This window comes from Castor canadensis, chromosome 3 (genome assembly GCF_047511655.1).
Source record: "Castor canadensis chromosome 3, mCasCan1.hap1v2, whole genome shotgun sequence".
NCBI classification, from domain to species: Eukaryota; Metazoa; Chordata; class Mammalia; order Rodentia; family Castoridae; genus Castor; species Castor canadensis.
The window spans coordinates 196,148,252-196,172,665 of record NC_133388.1 but is presented as its reverse complement, the minus strand read 5'-3'; the positions used below and the strand labels follow the sequence as shown (position 1 = coordinate 196,172,665).

General features: G+C 46.8%; 1 protein-coding gene across 3 annotated transcripts in view; it reads left to right on the top strand.

Moving 5' to 3' along the window:
* The window catches only part of Trappc9 (trafficking protein particle complex subunit 9), a 541,325-nt gene that overhangs the window by 106,436 nt on the left and 410,475 nt on the right, over positions 1–24,414 (top strand). For all 3 annotated transcript variants that reach the window (XM_074069279.1, XM_074069278.1, XM_074069281.1), the window contains 5 exons: positions 11,872–12,017; positions 14,972–15,057; positions 17,591–17,717; positions 20,201–20,333; positions 22,574–22,737. In XM_074069279.1, the coding sequence (XP_073925380.1) occupies positions 11,872–12,017; positions 14,972–15,057; positions 17,591–17,717; positions 20,201–20,333; positions 22,574–22,737 (656 nt within the window). The remainder of the gene's footprint in view (positions 1–11,871; positions 12,018–14,971; positions 15,058–17,590; positions 17,718–20,200; positions 20,334–22,573; positions 22,738–24,414) is intronic.

Genomic DNA, 24,414 nt, shown 5'->3' with positions numbered 1-24,414 from the left:
TTGCCTCTCCTGACTGCTGACTGATGCCCACTCACTGTTTCATGGTCCTACTGCCACTGGGTTTCTGGGCCCCGTTCTGCCACCTTGGTGTGAAGCAAGTGCTCTGGGACCAGTGGTGCTTCCTTCCCACACTGTGGCTGCCAGTGCCACTGGCTCTCCTAACAGCTGTGGTAGTTCAGAGAATGGAGTCCTTTGGCACAGGCAAAGTGGGTACTTACAAGAGGTTCTTGAACTAATCTCGTGAAGTGATTTCAAATCTCTGGAAGATTTGTTTGAAGGCTGAGAGGAAACAGTTGAAAGTTGGCATTTTGCTGTTGAGTAGAACTGCTGTAACTCTAGGGTGCTGTGAGGAAGGCCCTAGGCCTCTTGGCAATGTTGCTGCTTGGCTGCTGCTTCCCAGGCCCCTCAGACCTTGTGATGGAGGGGCCTGGGCTCAGCTCACAGGCCTGTTGCCTTCTGTCACAGAGTCATTCAGTCTCTCTGGTGTCAGTTTCCTTATCCCTTCCCCCATCAAAAGCTAAAATCCAGGGCATCAAGTTATTCTGAGAATTCAGTGAAGTACAACATGAAAGCATGTGGTTTTTTTTTTGGTGATACTGGGGTTTGAACTCAAGGCCCCACATTTGCTAGGCAGGTGCTCCACCACTTGAGCCACTCTGCCAGCCCTTTTTGTTTTAGTTCTTTTTTGGATGGAGTCTCGAGTTTTTGGCCAGGGCTGGCCTTGGATCACAATCCTCTGGATCTCTGCCTCCTGAGTATCTAGGACAATAGGCCCATGCTACTGGTCCAGCCCCTTCTGTGATGCTTAAGGAACGCTAGCTTCCTTTCTCCCTGCACTTCCTTGGAAGTGCACTTAACGTACAAAGTATTGGCACACGAAATGTCCATGTTGCCAGAGTGAGAACTGTAGGAGGGCTGCTGGGCACAAGAGTCCCTGGCAGGCTATGCCTGAGTTTTAAGATGTTAAGAAAGGGCTCCTGGGGCTGCTTATCAGACAGCACGGGCAAGGCTGTGGCTAGGAATGTGCTCTGCTCCTACCTCTACTGCTCTGTGGAGTGTCCCAGGCGGCCTCTCAGGACTGCTGCATACCACAGCATAATCCCTGCTGCTTCCATACCCTTGACGTGAGCTGGAAAGGAAAGGGTTCCTTTTGCACTTTTCTATGAGTAAGACTTGTAAGTGGAATATATATGATTTGGGATTAAGGGTATGATTCATTTCTTTTTAAAGGCTTGAAAAACCTTTCTTAATTATTTTTTACCCACATCATGACTTGGATCATTTTTAAATTTAGAAAGCTTGTATAATCGAACATTCTGAACTGCATAGAACATTCTGGGCTTCCAGTGCTGATGCGGATGTCTGAGTGTTTGGGCCTTTGGTCAGGGAAGCTGTGAGTATAGTTCTGGAGCCACCACAACCAAGCAGGGGAAGAACTGTCCTCACAGGCTGGAGGCAGACGGCTGCTCACTGAGGCAGCCCTGCAATTGAACTTAGGGTCCTCGGGTTTGTTCTTCACTAGCTTGTGACCCTGGGCAAGGACATAGCCTCTTTGAGCTTCGTTTTCCTCTTCTTTAAAATGGGCTTAAAAATCATTTGCTCTCAGGCTTGGATTGTTTTGTTGGAGCTGAGGTTATGTACACAGAAGCTTGGAGTGCAGCCTGGCACACAGCAGGCACTTAACACATCTTATTGTTCTTCCTGGGGACATTTTACACCCACATTTTCAAACATTGCCCCAAAAATACTATGACATTAATGTTTTCAGCCGTTAGCTATTTAAAAACATAAGCTATAGTAGCTTGAGTAAAAGTATAATAGTTAACATCGAGGTAGATGTCATTTGGTCAATTTGTCATGGTTGTCCTTCTCTGCCACCAGGTCTGCTCCACCTGCTGGGGAGCTGTCATGTCAACAGCCACCTCTGCCCAGCCTTCTGGCACCATTTCTCTTGCCTGCTGTGCTTACTGATTGTTTTCTTTTTTTATACGCCCGTGCACCAATTGTTTTCTAAAGCCTGACTTTATGCACTCCCCACTGTCTATACAGGTTTTGAAGATGTTTATCTGGAGAAGTTAGCCCCATTTGTCCTGGTGCTGGCCCATTGTGTGGTTCATGCCTTTTCTGATGCAGAACTGAGAGGAAGCTGGGCATGAGACAGGTGTGGGTTCCAGGTGGATGAGCTCCTCCATCCGTGGGCCTGCCGGTGCCTGTGGCAGCAGAATAGAGCTTGTTTGCAGGATCCAGAAAGCCAGGGCAGCTCACAGCCTGTGTGCACCACTGCTGTGGCCTAGAGGCTAGCTTACTGGCTTCATGCATACTTGGCCTTCTGGGCCCCACTCTGTCTCCAGCCTTGACTGTCAGCCCCTCGCTGCCTGGTCCCACAGCCCCAGGTAGACATACCCTGCTCTGGGCCCTGGTCAGCCATTTCTCCAGAGAGCCCAATACTTTTCAGTAGAGTGTAGAAGTAAGTTCTGGGTATGCTCACTGCCATTGGAGGTCACAGTTCTTAGTGCACAGGACAAGGCAATCTGTGTGCATCTATGTGTTCACACCACAGTTGTGTCTGCATTTCTTTCCATGTCTGTTTGTATGCATTAAAAACCATGAATGTTTATGGGTATCTCCAATTCAATCCAACATAGTTTTCCCATATCTGTAACTTTCTTCTCCAGCAGGAGGGAGAAGTCTTTCTTTCTCCCTTTCTTCTTCTTTTTTTTTTTTTTTAATTCTCAAGGATTAGTTTTTATTCCTAATTTTCAGGTGGAATCATACATTTGTATTTCCTACCTAGGTATTTCCTCCAAATTGCTGACTTGTATATTCTTTTTTTTTTCATTTTTCTTTTATTATTCATATGTGCATACAAGGCTTGGTTCATTTCTCCCCCCTGCCCCCACCTCCTCCCTTACCACCCACTTCCCCCCTCCCTCTCCCCACCCCAATACCCAGCAGAGACTATTTTGCCCTTACTTCTAATTTTGTTGTAGAGAGAGTATAAGCAATAACAGGAAGGAACAAGGGTTTTTGCTGGTTGAGATAAGGATAGCTATACAGGGCATTGACTCACATTGATTTCCTGTGCGTGGGTGTTACCTTCTAGGTTAATTCTTTTTGATCTCACCTTTTCTCTAGTACCTGTTCCCCTTTTCCTATTGGCCTCAGTTGCTTTAAGGTATCTGCTTTAGTTTCTCTGCGTTAAGGGCAACAAATGCTAGCTAGTTTTTTAGGTGTCTTACCTATCCTCACCCCTCCCTTGTGTGCTCTCGCTTTTATCATGTGCTCATAGTCCAATCCCCTTGTTGTGTTTGCCCTTGATCTAATCTCCCTTTCTTCTTAATCTAGTTTCTTATCTGGCACATTCCCCTGTTCTTTACTGATTGCTGTCATTGCCAGTGCCACTCCCCACTTGCATCTCTGAGACCGTGTGTCCCCCAGGGATCCTTCCTGCCGTGCTCAGGCTCTGACTCCTGTGCCAGGCCTGCGTCTGCCTACCTGGCTTTGCTCTTCCTGGGTATTAAGACAGAATTGTTAGAGGCAGGAGGAAAGGAGAGAGACACCTTTTGATCTATTTTGACCAATAAATACGCTTGTTCTTAGGATCTTTGTCTAGTATGAAATGGACTCATCAAACATTTGCTTCAAATAATGTATGGGTACAATTTTGCCTTATTTCATAAATATTTGAATATTATGCTAAAATAGTTGCAGCAATAACCCACTAAAGGGAAAGCAAGAGTGGGGTAGGAAATAGAGTAACAAGCTCTGTTAGTGCATAGAAATCATAAGATCCTGTGTGACAGCTGGAGATGGGAAAAGGTGTGATTTTGATACTGCTAACAAGGAGACATGGCTGGCTACAGGCCCTCCGTCTCTCATAAACAAATATGGACCATTCAGACTGAGGAAATGCACCACTTTGTGGTAAGGGGGCTTGTGAGAAACTCCTCATAGACTCTCCTGAAGAGAACACTGCAATACAGGGAGTGACATCCTTAGCAGCTTCCCACATGGGTCCAGGCAGGCTTCCCGTAGTTGTCTGCAGCTGTGTCACACTCAGCAGTGCAGCCTGAGGGTGTAGGGACAGAGCATGGTAGAGTTCATGTAATTTTTCAGAGCAGTGTGGTCCTTTGTTGTCTGGCTGCTCAGTTGCACAGTTGAGAATGTCACAGTGACCGGAGGACTGCTGAGGCATTGGTGTTCCTTCATGAGTATAACTTCCTGTCAGGGAGCTTTTGGCAGGAGTTACACTGCAGAGACTCAGAGCTGTGTCCTTGGGCATCAAACACTGGTGCTCCAGCAGTACCTGGCACACATCAGGCCTTCAACAATTGGTGTGGAATGGTGTGGGATTGACCCTCCAGATAGGGTTGTCTGTATCTTTCAGAATCTCCTCTCCACCCAAAGGGAGGCCCGTGTAGAAGCCTTTTCATAAAAACAAGTTGGGGACTATTTGAATGTAGTACCAAATACCTCTTGTGTTAGTCAGTGTTTTGTCACTGTGACAAAATACCTAAAACAGTTTAAAGGAGGAAGATTTATTTTGGCTCATGCTTTAAGAGGTTTAAGTCACTTGGCTCCATTGTTTCTTTGGTCAAGCAGTATGTCATGGTGAGAGGGTGTGAAAGAGATAAACTGTTCGCCTCATGACAGGCAGGAAGGAGGGTAAAAGGATAGGAGGGTGGAGACAAGACGCATCCTTTAAGGGCATACCCTGTGCTCCGCTTCCTCTAGTCAGCCCTCCTCCTAAGAGTCTGTTCACCTGTGAATTCATCGGTCGATGATCCATTGACGAAGTGAGTGCTGTCATGATCCATTGCCTCTCAGCACTGCCGTGAGGCTGGGACTTTAACACATGAGCCTCTCTGGGGACACTTCATATTCAAATCATGTAGTCTTCATATCTAGTACCCTGGGACATGGACTTTTATTATTTTAATATAAAAAAATGCAAGGCAGGAGTTGAAAGTCACCCCTGTAGACAGAGGAAGGGGTCAGTAATATGTACATTTGAGGACTAAAGTTCCTTGTTGTGGCACAGAATAAGCCAGTTAAAAAATCTGTGTCAGTGAGTCACAGATTGAACTGTTAGATACAAGCTAATTTGCCATCATTTAACTGTAAGTTTTTGTTTTAGAGTAGATGGTAAGAACAATCTTCCTTTTCATTGAAGCTTTCTTAGTTCTTGATAATAAAACCATTTTAGCAACTTACAGGAAAATACTTAGCTGTTCCCTGAAGCATGGGAGCATGAACTAGGCTCACCCTAAGTAGTTTCAAATAATTATGATGCAGGATAATAAGAAAAGGAGCCAAAATGTATCTCTGTTTAGTTCTATTCTGAAATTCAATTAGTCAAATGTGTACTGAGTACCCAAGATGGGCCTGGCCCCAGCTAACTGCTCGGGGCTGGGGGATGGTCAAAAATGTTCTCATTGCTGGGAGGCAGCTGGCCATCACCAGACCCTGTGCCTACAGTACGGCAGAGGGCAGCTAATTAGAGGTGTAAGGGGTCTTTTTCATTCCTGCAGACTTTTCCACAAAAGGATGGCCAATTGTAGAATTTCAGGCCCCCAATAGCCACGTTGTGGATTGTTAAAGAAGAACCTGGGATTTCTAGCTAATCAATATGTGTTTAATTTGGGGGCAGCAATATGGGGAGTCAGGGAGTCACTGTGTTTTGAGCTTCTTCAGCCTGTAAGAGAGCTTTGGAATTAATGAATGTGCTTAAATTGATAAAGGTCTAAGTTCCAGCCAGAGTGAGCTTTTGAGTAGCGTAGGTACATTTCAAACTTCCAACTTTTAATTTTATTGTTTGAGGATAAAGTAGTATAGGCATTTATTCATAAGGGGACTCAGAGCCTCAACATTCTGGATAATTTTCTAGTCTCTCAGGCACTAGTTAGGGTGCAGCCTCCATGGTCTCCTCAGGCTCAACCTGTGGTCCAGATGTTCTCTCATTCTTGGTATGTTCTGCTGGCCATAGCCTCCCCTAAGCTTTTCTTACACCAGAGCTGCTTGGGGATGATGGGTAGTAGTGTTCAGAAGTGAGGATGGCAGGTCTTGCCTTACTGACTTGTCAGTATGGTTTGCCCTTTCTAGCAGTTTAGGCCCTGTCAGGGTCCAGAGCAATGTGACCTCCATGTTGTTCCAGTATGGGGCTGACTTAGATTCTGTCACTGTCCGTCTGTTAGGAGATGTCCACTAAGTGCTTAGATGTAGTTCCCCTGGAAATAAGGCTGGGAAATTAAAAGTCAAGGAGGAAAAGTGAGTTGTTCCTGTCATCCATTTTATTTTGTAACACTTTCCTAATTAGCATTCTACCATTGCTTTTAGCATGGTCCCAAGAAGATTTTTAAAATGTCAGTGATTTCCAAATGGAATCTATAAAATCAATCCTCTCTGGACCCTTTCTCCCTGGAACTCTGCCTCAGTAGCAGTGGTGTCATAGGATGAGTGCATATTCTTCATGCTACAGCAATATCTCACTAAACAAATTGTTTCCTTTAGGTTAAGTGCCTTGAACAATTGTTTTTCTCAGGGGGGGACACCACATTTTATAAAGTGACATTTGATGCAAAATGTTGAGTCCTGAATGAGTGCCACAACTGTTTATTGGGTCACCTTTTAGGATGACCATGCCTCAAAAATTTTTTTTTTTTTTTTTGCTACATAGATACTCATTTTATTTGTGATTTTTTTTTTTTTACAACATATCCCCCAAATCCAAGGAAGAAATGGGTAAATTTTTGTTATTTGTTTGAGACCAGATTACACTATGTACCCCAGGCTGCCTGTAACTCAACATCCTCCTGCCTCTCTAGTGCTGGAATTACAGAGGTGCACCATCATGCCCAACTGAGGGTATGGGTAAATTTTGTTCACCATTGTACTCCTGCTGAAGAAAGCAACAATGAGAGTTCCTCTGGCACATCTGAGACCTGGGGAGTGAGGAGCAGGTTTTCCTGGAGGCAGAAGTGCTCAGTCGCAGAGCAGAGCCAGTCATACAGGTGAGAGGAGCCAGGGCCAGGTCCCCAAGACAGAGGCCATCCTCAGCAAGAGTCAGAGAAACCCAGTCAGGCAGACCCTCACCATTTTCTTTTCCCTGGGATCCAGTTAGTCTTTCAGTTTTTTCTTTTTTTTTTTTATTCATATGTGCATACAATGTTTTGGTCATTTCTCCCCCCTCCCCCCACCCCCTACCTTACCCTCAACCCCACCCCCTCTCTCTTCCCCCCACCCCATTGATACCCATAAGAAACTATTTTGCCCTTATCTCTAACTTTGTTGAAGAGAGAGTATAAGCAATAATAGGAAGGAACAAGTGTTCCTGGTTGAGATAAGGATAGCTATACAGGGAGTTGACTCACATTGATTTCCTGTGCGTGTGTGTTACCTTCTAGGTTAATTCTTTTTGCTCTCACCTTTTCTCTAGCTCCTGGTCCCCTTCTCCTATTGGCCTCAGTCGCTTTTAAGGTATCTGCTTTAGTTTCTCTGCGTTGAGGGCAACAAATGCTATCTAGTTTTTTAGGTGTCTTACCTATCCTCATATCTCCCTTGTGTGCTCTCGCTTTTATCTTGTGATCAAAATCCAATCCCATTGTTGTGTTTGCCCTTGATCTAATGTCCACATATGAGGGAGAACATACGATTTTTGGTCTTTTGGTCCAGGCTAAACTCACTCAGAATGATGTTCTCCAATTCCATCCATTTACCAGTGAATGATAACATTTCGTTCTTCTTCATGGCTGCATAAAATTCCATTGTGTATAGATACCACATTTTCTTAATTCATTCGTCAGTGGTTATTTACAGTTCATGTGGGAAGTGGGTCTTCCCCCATCTCCCGTGGAGTTTTCCTCCCTCCGCTGCTTTTACAAACTTTCCTGCTCCTGGTTGCTGGGCAGTGCTGCTGCCGCTTCTGCTTTCTCCTGCCTGGCTTGTTTATTTACAGTTCTGGGAGGGATTCTCCTCCCCCCTCTTTGGCGCTCAGCGTGCCCCACCCTCTTTGCTACGTGTCTTTATTGTTCTTATTGCTTATTACTCAGTTTCTCTTTTTTTCCCTGGGTGGGGGTCGGTCTGTCCAGGGGGCTATGCTGATCTGGCCCAAGGTTGTCTGTGGGAGTACTGTGTACTGCTCTGCTCACCTTGTCTGTGTCTTCCCATGCTGTCTGGGCGCGGGTGTCTCGTGGCAGCGTGGGAGCCCTCCTCAAAATTCTTTCATGACTTTAAAATCCTTTTATGTGATCTTCCATTTCTCTGCCTGAACAATGGATTCCTTGGAATCCCACGTGGCATCTTATTTTCAAGTGGGACTTTGGTGTGGTGAAGAAAGTGCCTCATGTTCTGAGAGAACTGAATGGTCTTAGACTTGAGTGAGTGCTCCAGCTCTGAGACACTGTCCTGTGTGCAGCACTCACAGCAGCTCAAGTCGTTGTGACTTTGCTTCCACCCATGTCGGTGTCTTTGTTTCATGGATAAACGTTGTCTTAAACAGGGGAAGAGAAGGGAAGGCTTCACTGACGTGCCATGTGTCTGCTGTCGTGATAGGTGCTTCACAAGCATTACCTCACTTAGTTCTCATAGTGCCCTGCTGAAGTTTGAAGTGTCTCTTTTCTGCCTGAGTTTGGAATCGACAGAAAGGAACGCCTGTCTCAGGCAGATGGAAGGCAGAGTGGTTGGCAAGGTTCATATCTGGCTGGAGGGTTGCCCTGAGTTAGCTGGATTTTCATTCAGTCCTGGGCCTGGTTGGGTAGCTAGAGGCCTCTTTCATGAGGAGAGGCCCAGGTTTGTACATGTGGAAAGAGGAACCGAGCACACATTCTCTGCAGGCAGGCAGGCAGGCAGCAGGGGACTGAGTGTATCTGACTCCCCTTCCCAATCAATCTGCCTCCTCCTTCTGGAGGGCAGAGGGAGGTCGGGGTGCCTTTCTGATACATGGGGGCCAGCAAAAGGAGGCATCCTTGCAGTTAAACACATTATCAGATGCCTCTTCCCTTTCCTCTTTTACAAACAAAAGTGTTGAGCTTCAGGCAGATAAGTGATGTGTGCAAGTTGTGCAGCCGGGGTCCTGCAGAACGTAACCAGGTCTCTCTACTGTTCCTGGACACAGGCCAGACTGAGTGCTGTCCATGGCAAATCCCCAGGGGTGGATGTGTACACGAGGCTTCTCTTTCAGTAGTAAGTAATGAACTGCTTAGCCTCAGTACCTAGCTTCAGAAGATTAGAAGCTGAGTCTGAAGTTCAACTTTTGGGTCCATTCATTCAACATTTACTGTTAAAGTGTTGAATCAGGTACCAGGCAGATAAGTCTTGGTGTCCCTGGTCTCAGGTGGATGGTGGGATGATTCTGTTTGTCTGATAAACATGTAGTGAAGGGGGCACACAAGGAGGAAGTAGACTGGGAAGCTGTGATGGACATATCATTGGTACAAGCACTGCCTGCTGCACGGGCTCTTGTGAGCAGAGGATGTGATTTATATATTCGACCCTGACTTTGCCAGGCTGTTTGCTGAGTGCTATACAGGACACTTTGCATAGGACAAGACAGGATTGCAATAGGTGTCTGGGATCCCTGCCAGTGGAGAGAGGGTGTGTCAGCGAGTATGCATTAGGCAGTGCTGAGGCAGAAAAACTAGCCCTGAAGTCTCAGTGATTTCTACAGCAAAGCTGTGTGTCCCACCCTCCAGGTGTGCTGTGAGTTGGTGGTGTTCCTGGGTTGCTCAGTGACCCAGGCCACACCATCTTGTGTTCCAACTCCTCATCATCTGGCTTCAGGGCAGCCGTGAGGTGGATGGAGCGAGCTGGCCCATGCATCGCTTGACTGTTCTCTGTCTCAGAGGGCCCGTGTGGCTTCCGCTAACAGCTCCCCACTAGAGTTGCCCATGTGGCCTTGCCTTCCTGCCAGAGGCTGGAGGTGGGAGTAAGGAGCAGGTGGATACTGCAGGATCAGTCAGTGTCCCCACAAGACTTTCCAGTCTTCTGACTCCTGCCCTTGTCCTTTCTATCTCCTGACTAGGAATAGCCCAGATCTTAACTAACATCTTTACCTAGCTGGCCACAGAGGTGGTCTCACAGTGCTGGCGTTTAAGGGCACAGTGTCTCTTGTCCTCATCAATACATAGCCTTGGACTTGGGACAATGCTTCATCATATTTACGTTAATGTCCTCACTGGTAACATGGAGACAGCAGCTGTAGGACTCACGGTAAGAAGGTGCTTGAGTCAGTGCTTGATGGACACTGCACAGGAGGCAGGTGGCACGGCACTGAGTGTGCTCAGCCTCCATGGCTTATTCAGCTGTCAGTAGACATTAGTTGCTTGGATTTAAATGGAAGTAAGGGCTGTGTTGATGGAGAAGCAGCTGCTCCCGTTAACAATTGTAGTAGCTTTCCCATTTGGCACCTTCTGATTGTATGGTTCAGGCTCTGCTTTTCTCTTGCTGTGGAATGGTCCTTCAGGAGAGGGGGAGGCATGAGCAGTGGGCGCTGTGTTTAACCACGCCCTTAACCCAGGTCCCTGAGGGAAACACTGGCTCCCTTTGCATTTTAGAGACAGGAATCTACCTTTGTCCTTGGGAAAACAAGGCCCTTGCCCACAGGCATGCAGCTGGGGAGTAGTGCGGGTGTATTTTTTTTTTTTATTATTCATATGTGCATACAATGCTTGGGTCATTTCTCCCCTCTCCCCCTCGATACCTAGCAGAAACTATTTTGCCCTTATTTCTAATTTTGTTGTAGAGAGAGTATAAGCAATAATAGGAAGGAACAAGGGTTTTTGCTGGTTGAGATAAGGATAGCTATACAGGGAGTTGACTCACATTGATTTCCTGTGCGTGTGTGTTACCTTCTAGGCTAATTCTTTTTGATCTCACCTTTTCTCTAGTTCCTGGTCCCCTTCTATTGGCCTCAGTTGCTTTTAAGGTATCTGCTTTAGTTTCTCTGCATTGAGGGCAACAAATGCTATCTTTTTTTTTTTTTGGTGTCTTACCTACCCTCATACCTCCCTTGCTCTCGCTTTTATCATGTGCTCAAAGTCCAATCCCCTTGTTGTGTTTGCCCTTGATCTAATGTCTGCATATGAGGGAGAACATACGATTTTTGGTCTTTTGGGCCAGGCTAACCTCTCTCAGAATGATGTTCTCCAATTCTATCCATTTACCAGTGAATGATAACATTTCGTTCTTCTTCATGGCTGCATAAAATTCCATTGTGTATAGATACCACATTTTCTTAATCCATTGTCAGTGGTGGGGCATCTTGGCTGTTTCCATAACTTGGCTATTGTGAATAGTGCCGCAATAAACATGGGTGTGCAGGTGCCTCTGGAGTAACCTGTATCACAGTCTTTTGAGTATATCCCCAAGAGTGGTATTGCTGGATCAAATGGTAGATCAATGTCTAGCTTTTTACGTAGCCTCCAAATTTTTTTCCAGAGTGGTTGTACTAATTTACATTCCCACCAGCAGTGTAAGAGGGTTCCTTTTTCCCTACATCCTCGCCAACACCTGTTAGTGGTGGTGTTGCTGATGATGGCTATTCTAACAGGGGTGAGGTGGAATCTTAGTGCAGGTGTATTAAGCCTCTGTTTCTGAGTCCAAACTGCCACAGGGCTCAGTTCATGACCTGCAAGGGGTTTGTGGCTGCTCCCCAGCCCTGAGAGTTCGGAACTCTTCCTTCCCTGGGCCCGTCCTGAGTGTGCATGCCACATTCTGCCTCCTTGTCCTGCAGAGCTGAATTCCTTCCTTTCCCTCCATTTATCTTCTATTTGCACTGATTTGTTCTTTTTACTCCCCCATGGGTTTGGATAGCTTGCATCCTGAAATCAAGCTAACTAGGCTGCTGGTACTTTTGTGTTCTGTGTGAAACGATAGGCGTGTGAAGCTGCTGAGCCTCCCTGCCAGCCTCCGGCCACAGAAAATGAAAAGCCTGCTGGGTCAGAATGTGTCGACCAAGAGCCCCTTCATCTACTCGCCGATCATCGCACACAGCCGTGGAGAGGAGCGCAATAAGAAAATAGGTAGGCCCTTCAACCTGGCAGTCCCTGTAACCCTGCGTCTAGTGTCCAGTGGCTCTTTGGATTTTTAGGACAGAATTTTGGGTGAGTTCATCCACATGTGCATATGCTGTTTTGTACATGCACAGATATACTCAGATAAACTTATTTCATGTGGCTCCCTTTGTCTGGCAGTTGCCTAAAGATCTGATTTTTAAAAACCTATTGCATAAAAGGTGATTTCATGGAAGTTCTAGAAACAGAAAGACCTTGGATATCATGTGGCAAAGATGGGCTAATGTGTGTACACCTCTTCTTGTCTGTGACCCCCTTCGTATAAAGCCAGCCCGATGACTTTATCTAATCCTAGTCTCCAAAGGCCCCCACTGCAGCTGGATGAAGTTTCCACCCTCTTAAGAACTTAATTTATTCCCGGTGGGGTTGGATGTCAGCCCACTCTAACTGTATCCACCCCATGGCCGCACTCAGTGAATTCCACGAGATGCTCAACAGTCACTATAAGGCAGGCTTTGTGTTGGGTGAATCTGCTGACTATAGGTGATGTAAGCATTCTAATTTAGGCATGGGAAGAGGTAGACTGGGTTGCACTAGGATGTTTGGTAGGTGAGGTATATCAAGTGAATTTTTATTTATTTTTCAGTCTTCAGATAGGGTCTTGCTGTGTACCCCAGGCAGATTTTGTACTCACTGTGTAACCCAGGCTGGCCTTGAATTCATAATCCTCCTGTCTCAGCCTCCTGAGTGCTGGGATTACAGGGGTGTGCCCCCCATGCCTGGCTGGGTGAGCCCTTTCCAGGGCTGTCAGGGGCTGTCATAGTCCTGGCTGCAGGCTGGTTCTGCAGCTCTTGCTTCCTTCCTACCATGTGGCCTTGGACAGCTGATGTGCCATGCTGGGCTGCAGATGTGCCACATATAGTGGGAACGTTAGAAGCTGAGATCAAGTCAGAGGGTGTCTGTGGGGCATTTGTGTGTGTGTGGTGGTCCTGCTCAGAGTGGTGCTGACACAGAGCCTGGGCCCCATGAGCGCGATGTTAGTAGCTGCTAATTCCCATTCCCCCATTGTTTTCTGGGGCAATACCAAAGGCTACTTTGTTGTGCAAAGGGATGGAAAGGGGATTACCTCCTTCTTTCAGGCAAAAATAAGTTTTCATATAATCATAGATTTATCTTAGGCACCTTTAATAGACAAGTATAAAGTATTCCTTTCAGCAGCACTCCGGAAAATGATTTAAAAATGATTACTTTTTGATCATGACAGAGAAAACAATCTTTAGCACAGGCATATCAGTTTGTTTAGAAAAACAACTTTCATCTGTGGTGAGGAGGGGGTTGGAGTGGCAGGACTCTGCAGACTCTGTCAGCTGAGGGGTGCTATAGAGGACGGGCTGGAGTGTGTGCGTGGCATGCTCTGGCTAGTCATTGTGTGCAGGAGGAGGGACAGTGGCCCCCTGCGTGCTTGAAGCTTCTCAGAGGCTGATGGCCTTGGGGTGGGGGGAGGAGAGGTGGGGGACAGATGAATGAGATCTGAGTTTCCAGAGAAGTGGAGCCAGACAGACTTGACTTTGAATCTTAGCTCTTCCATTCATGAGGGCTGCAAGATGGCAGGCATTTCAGCCTGTCAGATCGAGTCTTTTTTTTTTTTTGTAGAGTGAGAATAATACGTACTCTGTTGGGCAAGTGAGTGTAGTCGTTTATTGCATGGTCCACAGGTTCAGATAAGCTGTGAGGGTGTTTGTAAGTTAACCTGGTGGGCTCGTCACTGGTTCATGCAGTTTCCAGATGCCAGCCCTGGGTTACATGTCATGGGTTTGGTGTAACCAGTCATAATCTCTGCTGAGGGTTTTCAAGCGTGTCTTGAAAACATGATTATGGAAGCTAGATGAAAGTTGGAGAATTCTGGCTAATAAATCTTCTGCCTCCTTTAGAAAAACCCTGAACTGCTCTGTTACCCACCATGTCTGGGTTGGATACTGACGCCCATGTCACAAGGCAGTTAGCCTGCTTGAGAGTGCCTCACACTCAGCACATGCCTAGTACTGGTTGGCCTCAGAGTCTCTCAGAGAGTGGAGAAGGACTGTAGAAATGGGGATGGTGCCCGCTAGTCTTCTGTAAGTGGCTCAAAATGTTTTTTTACTACTTGTGTGGGTCAGGAGTTTCAGCTGGGCCTGGGGACTCCTAGGCTGAAATCTGGGTGTCAGCTGGGCCCTCATTTGGGAGCTCTACCAGGAGGAGGTCTATTTCCAAGGGTCCTCAGATTGGTCTTCCACTCATGAACTTGCAGTTGCATAACTGAGGGCCTTGGTCCCTTACTGACTGGCAGTGGTCCCAAGGGCACCGATCCATGTGCCAATGCTGAAGGATTTGGCTCCCCTTATGGGCTCACCGCAGATTAGGCCTAGCTAGGAAACTCTCCCATTTGATAACTGACAGTCAACTGACTGGGACCCCTCATCCCATCTGTACAGTGCCTTCTGGGTCCTTACACAGCATCACCTAATTACCATGTGGTTACTCAAACACCTGGGGTCAGGGGCTGGGGCTGATTTCAGAGTCCTGGGTGTGGGCTGGGGGAGGAGGAGCTGCCCTCTTTTGCCAGTCCTAGGACACAGGGAAGTCGTGTTCTATGCCTCTTGCCAGTGACCCCAATGTCATCTGCCTACGTTGGCAGCCTCTGGGCCAGTGAGGTGCTGCTGCTGTGTGTGGCTCTACACCAGGACCTGTGCCGTCCAGATCAGCTTGTTTCGTGAGGCTGTGTGTGGCAAGCTGGCCCAACACCACGAGAGACATCGTTCAGGGGCAGTGACGACTGGCTTTGCTGTGTATCAGAGTTGGCAGAAAATCCAGCTTGAATTGTTCATCTCAGGATGAGCGTCATACCCACTGCTGTTTCACAAAGCTGAAGCCCTGTGAAAGGAGCACGGGCACCACTAACACATGCTGCTTTCTCTGTGTTGTAGATTTCCAGTGGGTTCAAGGAGATGTGTGCGAAGTTCAGCTGATGGTGTACAACCCGATGCCGTTTGAGCTCCGTGTGGAGAACATGGTACGCCCAAGCAGTCACTTGGCCTTTGTGGGCTAACATTCACTTAATATTTGACATGCATACCCTATGATATATGTCTGTTTTACTAAAGATTACTTGTGTATTGTAAGTGAAGACCAAGTCTTGTAATTCCTGTGTCTTTGTGCTTGGGACTTAATAAATGTTTGAATGGACGAGATGTGGCTCAAGCACTAGAGCACCTCTTTTATTAGCATGAAGCCCTGAGTTCAAATTCTAGTCCCACCAAAAAAAAAAAATTACCGGCCAGTCATTGGTAGCTCATGCTTGTAATCTTAGGTATTCAGGGGGCAGAGATCAGAAGGATTGCAGTTCAAGGCCAGTCTGGGCAAATAGTTCTTGAGTCCCTATTTCAAAAATACCCAACACAAAATAGGGCTGGCAGAGTAGCTCAAGTGGTAGAGTACCTGCCTAGCAAGTGTAAGGCACTGAGTTCAAACCCCAGTATCACCAAAAAAGTTAGTTAAGTGACTCTTGGGCTGGGCTGTCCCATTGTGTTCTGCCTCCTGTTCTAGGCAGGGCATGATAGACATTTAGAGAATTTTCTCCAAAGTAGTTAAAGTGTCAGAGGTCTGCTGCTCCTTATTATGCTTTTCTTTGTCTTTAAAAGTAGACTTCATTTTTATCTGGCTTAAAAGGAGTATGTGCTTATTACAAAAAATTGGAAAGACTGTAGAATGAAAATAAAAATCTCTACTTGTTGATACCTACAAGTCATGGTCAAAAATTTAAAAACTGAATTGTGAAATATTTTAAGCATGAAATATTACAGGGAGTCATAACCACTCATATACCCACCATCCATATCGTTTTAGCTATTTTAAAAAGAAAAAAGCCAGGCGTCAGTGGCTCACGCCTGTAATCCTAGCTATTCGGGAGGCAGAGATCAGGAGGATCATGGTTTGAAGCCAGCGCAGGCAAATAGTTTGCGAGACCCTATCTGAAAAAAACCATTATAAAAAAGGGCTGGTGGAGTGGCTCAAGGTGTAGGCCCTAATAAGTTCAGGCCCCACTACTGCAAAAAAATAAAAATAAAAACAAACAAACAAACAAACAAACAAAAAACTCCAAAAGCATAAATGCCAATACATTTGCCTAGGGACAGAAACCATCCAATGGCCTTTCTCCTTCCACTGTGTCTGTCCACATGGGATCAGTTGTCAGCTTTGCTAGAGCTGGTCTCTGCCACCATAGTGCCTTTGCTTGTGGGTGCTCTCTGAAGATAGAGTAGGGGAAAGTATGCAAGTGTGTCTGTACACATGGACTTATACTTCTATTGGTGCACAAGATACACACCTCTGCATATACATGCACACATGCAGTTACACTTTTGTGTGCACACAATCCTCTGCACACATGCATATAAGTACTTGCAATGCACAATAGACATATATGTTTCTACATGCCCATCTCTGTTAGGTTCTTTCCACTCCCTTCTCCTCTCAGTCTTGGGGTTCTTTCTTCCCAAGTGAGAACCTGGGCTCACGGCATCAGCACGTTCATTCAGGTAGATGCTCAGTGCTTGGACCTGTGCACTGCAGAAAGCACTCAGTGGGATCCAGGATTTCTTCCTTCATTGGGAGTCTCCTTTACTTTATTTTGGCAGTGCTCTACAGCTATTCTGAAATCTCACATATCACTCATCAAATTTATTCCAAGACAATTGATATTTTTCATCACTTATGAATGGTCTGTTATAAAAACATCTTATTTTCCACTTGTTTATTGCTAGATTATAGAAACCTTTTGGCTTTTTTTCTGACTTTGTCACTTTGCTAAAAATATTTGTCAGTTTAGGTTTCCATGTGGATTTAATAGAGCTTTCTGTGCTCATGGCTTTTCTTTTCTTTTTTTTTTTTTTTTTTTTTGGTTGTACTGGAGATAGAACCGCACATGCTTTGCACATGCTAGGCAAGTGCTCTACCACTGAGCCACATCCCAGCTCTTATAGCTTTGCTTTTTGTGATAATCATCTATATGCCCTTTCTTTCTGTTCCTTGCCCTGTTGAATTGAGTGGGACGAAAAGTCCCAAGTCCCACATTGCCACCTGTCACCGGGTGGCTCCTTGTGACCGGGAAATTGCCTGTTCATAAGCAAAGCTTAGTACCTGGTACACATGGAATGAAACAGTGTGAGGAGAGGTCCTCACTGACGCATCTCCACATTTCATGTTGTTTTTCTTTTTTGTTCATAAGGAAAATATTTTTTTGAGTTCACATTCCTGTTTTGGTTAAACAACAAAACAAAACAAAACAAGTATCAGCAATACGACAACCCACGCTAACACCAGGTGTGATCCTTGTTTATCTCCTGAGTGCCTACAGTGCTTTGAGTCTATATTTTGGGTTACCACATCTTGGTCATCTCTAAAGTTCTCTGGGTTTTGCAGAGCCATCAGCCTTTTCATTCTGACAGTTCGAGTGTACCTGTTGTGGTATCTCAAGGCCTTTAGGAAGTGGCCATGTCGTGTGAATTTGGGCTGAGTCTTCTCACAGTGCCCTTGGCTTGCTTTAGGGGCTTCTCACCAGCGGAGTGGAGTTCGAGTCTCTCCCTGCGGCACTTTCCCTTCCAGCAGAATCCGGTCTATATCCAGTGACACTCGTAGGAGTTCCGCAGACGACAGGAACCATTACCGTGAATGGTAAGGAGAGTTCCTTGGTGGTGTCTGCTTATGAAGAACTGTCCTTCTAGTCCTAACCAATGAAGAGATAGTGAGACGATGACATTTCTTTGGGATGTGACATGGAGAAAAACTGGTTTTGATGTGTGAAGTGCTGGCACCTTGCCCCAGTCAGCTTCTTGGAAGCCATTGTTAGCTCCCTCATGTCTATCCCTGCCCCCCTACCCCTCCACTGATGCTCATGAGACCAGTGCTTCTTTCTACCCTTACAGCCACTTCCCATCAGGCAGATCATGACTCATGCAGGGCTTGTCACAAGAGTGCAGGACTGGTCTTCCCACCTCCAGGCCTGCTTGCTGATAAGTCCACCTTCCATACCAGAGTGCAGGGTTGCTCCTGTGCCTTGTTGCAGGTGGGGTTTCTGAGCCCTGTGGGACCCACAGCTCTGTGGTGTCTTCTTCTCCCTCCTCTCCTGCTGGTTTGTGCTTGGATCTCACCTGACTCCCTCCCACTGGTCTGGCAAGCAGTCAGATCCTTCGCCTGGCCTCTGATCCAGGACTTCAACCCTCTTTCTCCACCTCGGCACATAGGCTGCCTTCCTTGCCTTGTTCATGAGTGCATTCCACCCCATGGCGCTGAGGGTGCTGTGAGGTGGGTACCTTACTGACCTTGGCCTTACTGGCCTTGCCTGTCTTGCTGAGTAGTATCCTCAGTGCCCAGCACAGAGCTTTGCACACAGGTCTTCAGCATGCCCTGGTTGCTGGAAGGGCTCTCCCTGTGGGGCTAGTGAGGCTGGCATAATTGTAGAGTTGCTGCATTGCAGCAAGTGCTGGAATGGAGCCCAGTGTGCAATGTATGGAAGTGAGGGGCAGGCAGGGACCCAGAGGGGAGGTGATTGACAGAAGCCTGTCATAGCAGGTAACCCTAGGAACTTCAGATTAATGAGGGTGAGAAGTGGGGAGCAAAGAGCCGGTAAATAGGGATTTCAGCAGAGAGAATAGGTTGTCCAAAGATGGTGGCCAGAGACACCAAGGAGCATTTGGGAGAGCTGTGAATGGTCAGAGAGGTGGTCCTGGGCAGAGGGAGGTGGTGATGGGGCTAGAAGATACACAGGCAGTCCTGGGGACCTTGGAAATCACTCTGAAGGGAACAGGCTGTCTTGTGGTGTCAAGAGTGCTGCTGCTGAGTTTGAACAGAGGAGAATCTGACCACTTGGGTCTTTGGAGCAACTTACAGCTCTTAAGTGGGGCCTGGGGAGAGCCAGCATCAAACCTCAGAGACAGTTCAGGTGGAAAGGATGAAGGAGGCCATGACTGTGGCAGGGGCCCAGTGAAGGAGGCAGAGGAAGAGTCAGGCCTGAATGGCTATTCTAGAGGAATTGGACAGTAGTCGCTGTGGCACAGGTGGGTGTGAGTAGACATCTTGAGTTAATCCTCAGTGCTGATCACTTGCACTGCTTTATGACTGTGTACTACAGTTGGCACCAAACATTTGTCATCAGACAGTGTTGATGTGGGGTTGCTTTAAACAACAGAAGTGTTTTAAGAAAAGGAAAAGGACATATTTTAATAAGACTTATAGAATGATGGTTGCTTAGCAGACAAAACCACATTAGGCTTTACAGAGAGAAAAATACAGGGGTATTGGTGCTGGGGCCTTCAGGGAGGAAAATGTTTTCCAGTGCAAGAAGCCTTTAGGGAGTTGCACAGGGAAAGGGGGAGTCTGGAGGCCAGGGCTGGGGGTGAGCAGAGGGGGCTGATGGCCATGGTTTTGCCCCTGAGGGGATCACAGCTCCCCCTTTAGGATGTAGTAGTTCCATGTGAATGCAGAAAAGTTGTCACTCTAGGCGTCTAGCCATCGGGTATTACTTAATTTTGTTACACAGTACATGTTTATAATAATTATCTCTTGAAATTTCAAAAGGCATTTTAAAGCTTTGCTTAAACAATTTCAAGTGCTTATCTAACCAACAGACTTTTTTTGCATGGGGAATTTGCTGATCTTAAATTATAGTTCTTGTACGTATATCACAGATTTGCCATATCACGTAGCAGCTATAATCACAGTAATTGGCTCCTGAACTTTCATCTCTCAACAGAAGGTTTTGAAGCATTTTTCAGATACTCATTAAGTCATATTATGCCCCAGAAAGGATTATTAACTGTCCTTCTCACTTTAGAGATGGGTAAATCTGTAAAGCAAATTAGTAAGGGGATGAGCTGTGGATGACCAAGCTGTGTGGACCGTAGTTTGCAGGACTCATCACAAAGGCCCTTCATTTGGGCCTGGTCAGTCTTGAGAACCAGTACACAGGTGCCGTTACCAGCTCCATTCTGCTGGAGTTCATAAAGGGTGTCTGGGGTGTGTGTGTAGGGGCATTGGGAACCAGCAGCTGGTGGGTCAGGCCTTCGGGAAAGGAGGCTTGTGTTTTCCTCATTACCTTGGCCTGGACATGTGACCAAAGCCTGACCAGGAGATATGAAGACTGTTGCCCTGTGTTCCAGGTTACCACACTACAGTCTTTGGTGTCTTCAGTGACTGTCTGCTGGACAACCTCCCTGGAATCAAAACTAGTGGCTCGAGTGTTGAGGTGGTTCCTGCCTTGCCGAGACTGCAGATCGGCACGTCTCTGCCCAGGTAGAGTCCCCCGGCCGTGCAGGGCTTTACTGAGCGCAAGGAATAGCCTTATCATTTCTAGTTCTACATTAAAAATACCAGGAAGAGGTAAGTCAATCTGACATTTGATGACCAGAACATTGCTAAGAGATTTCCTAAGATAATCAGTAGTTAACATTCTCTGCTGAAAGTGAATTGGGACAAAGTTGAAGTCTTTCTTACCAGAGCAAATGTGAAATTAGATGTTGGAATCATAACTTTGAAGGACAAGGTGTTAGGGCATTTAAGAAGAATTCTTCTGTTTTAAATTTTTTTCCTGGTCTGTATGTAGCATTGTAGGAGAGCATGAAGAAGAAAGGGAATAAATCTGAGGAGGCCCAGGAGCAGAGCCATACATGCTCTGTGGTATTTCTTTGCTGTGTTTTATCCATCTTTAAAAAGTACCTATTTGGATAGTGGAGGTCATATTAGAGATGCACTGTCAGCTGTGTCTATGGTCTCTTTTGCCAATTGGCTGGTGGTGTGATGTGTTGCACGAGGCAGGGCCCGGAGAAGGCAGCCATTAAGTATATGAGAGTTGCTGTGCTCTGGGCCTGGTCAGTTACTGCTTGGGTGTTTTTTGGCATTGCACAGGTGGTTCAGGACAGCCAAGCTCCCTGCTCATGGCTGCTGTTCTTGTGCCACGCCCTGAGGCACATCTGCTCTGTTGTGCTTTGTCCTTCTTTCCCTCCCTCATCCTTTCCATCCTCTATTCCTTTTTCCTCCCTCCCTCAGGGTTGTGGCCCCTTGTCTGAGACATCAAGTGGTTAGTCTCGGCTGTGTTTCACTCTCCCAGTACCTTCTCCACAAGCTCACGTTGCTTACATGCAGCTTTTACTTGAGGACTGCTTGCTAAAGGATGGAAAGAGGTCATTTGGAGTGAGGTCATGGGTCAGTTTTCCTTCCTTAAGCATAAGTCCATTTCCTGACTCAGAGGAATTCACCCAGAACCATCTGCTCTTAGTTCCTGAAAACTTGGTGTGGCCATCAGACTTCCCCTACTAGAATGTGGCACTGAGGCCCCAAGAATGCAGGACCAGCTCAGCATGCCTCTTGTTTTAAGCACTGTTTCTTTACTTGGACACCAGAGATGTGAGGCTATTTCTACCTGGAACATTCTTTTCTGTCCTCTGGTCTAAGTAGTGTGGCTGTGAAGCTCTCCCGTGTCACTCTGAGCCTGTGTGCCGTGACCAGGGCAGAGTTTAGAAAGTTCAGGACATCCGAGGCTGGTGGATGGTGGACAGGTGATATGAGTGGGGCTGCCTGGTTGATCCCAAGTCCACTTCTGATTCCCTTAATAGCATTAGCTCATGTGTTGTAGCTAACTCTGGTTCTCAGCTGGAACCCTTCAGGAGTGAGGAGGGAGGTGGTGGGGTCCTAGGCAGACCCTGGGGTCCTGGGAAGAAGTGGTGGCCTTTCCCCTTACGGTGTCTTCTAGTACCCCCGCCCTTCCCCTTGTGGCCACACTTCTTCAGAGCTGTGCATCTGTTTTACCCTTGCCTACTCTGCACTCATCTTCTGGTTGCCCGGGAGACTTTTGTCCTGACTGTACTGTCCTTTTCTGTGGGGGCAGTGGCCTCCTTGGGAGGAGAAAGCAGGGTAGTCAGCATGTGGATCCAGTGAAGGTCAGCAGAACCTGGGAAGAGCTTAGAGTCAGGGCATTAGTGCAGGATTCTCAGGGAGGCCCTGGACGCCAGGTGGCATTGGCCCACAGGGCTGGGTGCCTGGATGTGTCCTGCGAAGAGGGCCTCGCTTGAGCTGCATGAGCACAGAGCTCTGGGTCACTTTGGAAGTTGGTGGCAGTGCCCATGGTGTGTACCTTGGGAATGGGGTCTATTTACATTTTTTATTTCTCTTTGGCTGCAGTCTTATGTTATCAGTGAAGTGGTTCATACAAGTTTTTCTCTCGAATCCGTGGATTCTACAGGAAAGTTCTAAGCACGAGAGCAGTACCCTCATGGTTCATTTGAATTAATTCACTGTCTAGCTTTTGCCTCTACATCTCAGTAACTAAGTATTTTTATGCTTCACATGTGCATGAGAAACCGAGGTCAAGTGGAGCTGGCCAGGTTTAGGACCATGAGGTCCTTGGCCTTGGCAGGCGGCTGTGGCTTTCTGCTCCTGACGGCCGAGCCCCCGGTGTGAATGATCCTGATGTTCCATGGTTTCTGCACGCTCTGCTTTCTTGCTGAACATGTCATTGTTGTTATTGTTTGTTTCAGATCTGCACATTCACTGCAGCCTTCCTCTGGTGACGAGGTTTCCACTAACCTGTCCATCCAGCTTTATAATGGAGAAACTCAGCAACTCATCATTACCTTGGAAAACATTGGAATGGAGCCACTAGAGAAACTGGAAGTCACCTCAAAAATTCTCACCACCAAGGGTGGGTAGTGTGGGACTGTCTGTGTCATTTATAAGAAGACACACTCCCCCTCATCCCCGTATTGGGGCTTGAACTCAGAGCTTCATGCTTGCTCAGCAGACGCTTTACTACTTGAGCTATGCCCAACAACCCTTGTTTTAGTTACTTTTCAGACAGGGTCTAGAGTTTTTGTCTGGGGTCGACCTTGGACTGTGATCCTTCCACTTGTGCCTCCCTTATAGCTGTCATTATAGGTGTGTACCACTATGCCCTGCTTGTTGGTTGAGATGAGGTTTTGCTAACTTTTTGTTCAGGTTGACCTTGAGCCTTGAGCCTCAGTCTTCCCAGTATCCACCTCCAAGTAGTTGGGATTATAGATGTGAGTCACCATATCTGGTGCAGAAGACACACTTTGAATAACTAATATCAGTTATTTAGTGCACTGAATTTCATCCTCTTTGTCCTCCCATTTTTGGGACCAAATACATGCAGTAGGTAGGAAATGTCTCTAGTACAAAATACCTTCAGGTGATACTCTGAGTTTAAATAAGTAGGTTATGGGGTTTGGTTGATGTTTGAACAAACGTTGGTATTGATGATAGAAAGTTGCAGTCTCCATGGTGAGATGTCTTTACCGCCTGTGATTGACCTTGCCTTCACTGTTCAATAACTACAAGATATTCTCTACTTTTGCCAAATAAATGCAAATGGTAATGAAGTAAGTGGCCATTATTCATTGCAGACTGCTCATTCTTCTGAGATGCAGTCTCTCCCCGCTGGGAGTTCTGCACCTACCATCCCTGGTGTCTGGGGCTCCATGTGGACAGAGCCCCATGTGGATGGCAGCCCTGCTGTCGCTCCCCTTACTGTGCACTTACATTTGTCCTGAGTGGTCCTTCCCTCCATCTTCCACTGTGGATCAGCCACTTGCTCTCCTGAGCTCTGCTTGCTAGCCTCTGTTCCTCCTTTTGTCTCCTCAGCTTCTGCCCTTCGGGTCTCACTGAGTCAGCAGCCAGACTCAGGAGCTGGGTCCTTCTTTGTTGTCTCAGAGCATGCTGTATTGCTCCTGCAGTACCACTGTCACCATGCACCATCACTTCCTCTTTTCTGGTCTCTCCAGCAGGGCAGTGAGGATCTCAAAGGCAGCGACAAGGCTTTCTAGTTTATTTCTAGGGTCCAGCACAAGAGTAGGTGCTCAGTCCTGAGGGATTGTTGGTGACAAGCCATTTTCACATCTACAGAGTGAGGCTAATGAGACTATGCATGTCTTGCTCGTTGGTTGAGAGGGTGAAATAAATAAGTATGGGAGCTGCTTTGAAACCCCGTGGCTCCCCTTATTACCACGATCTCTGCCTCTGCCATGGCCCTGTGCTCTCTCAGACCTTTCTCCTTCCTGGAAGCCCTTACCAGCTTCTGTGTCCTCCAAGTGCTGCTCAAGCAGGTCTGGCTTCTGTTCTACCTTTCTCAGTTTTCCCGGCCTGCAGTGATCCTTGGGCCTTTGAACTCTTCTGGAACTTGTTCTTTGTAGCACCCCTCTCTCCCCACCCTCTTGTTAGGAAGCACTCCAATCAGAGGAGCTGAAGGGACTCCATAGTGAACACTGGAACCTTACAATTAGCATTTTGCTATATTTGCTCCATTTCAAGTGTGTCTAAGCCTCCTGGTCCTCCAGTAATCCATCTTATTTTTAATGTTGTT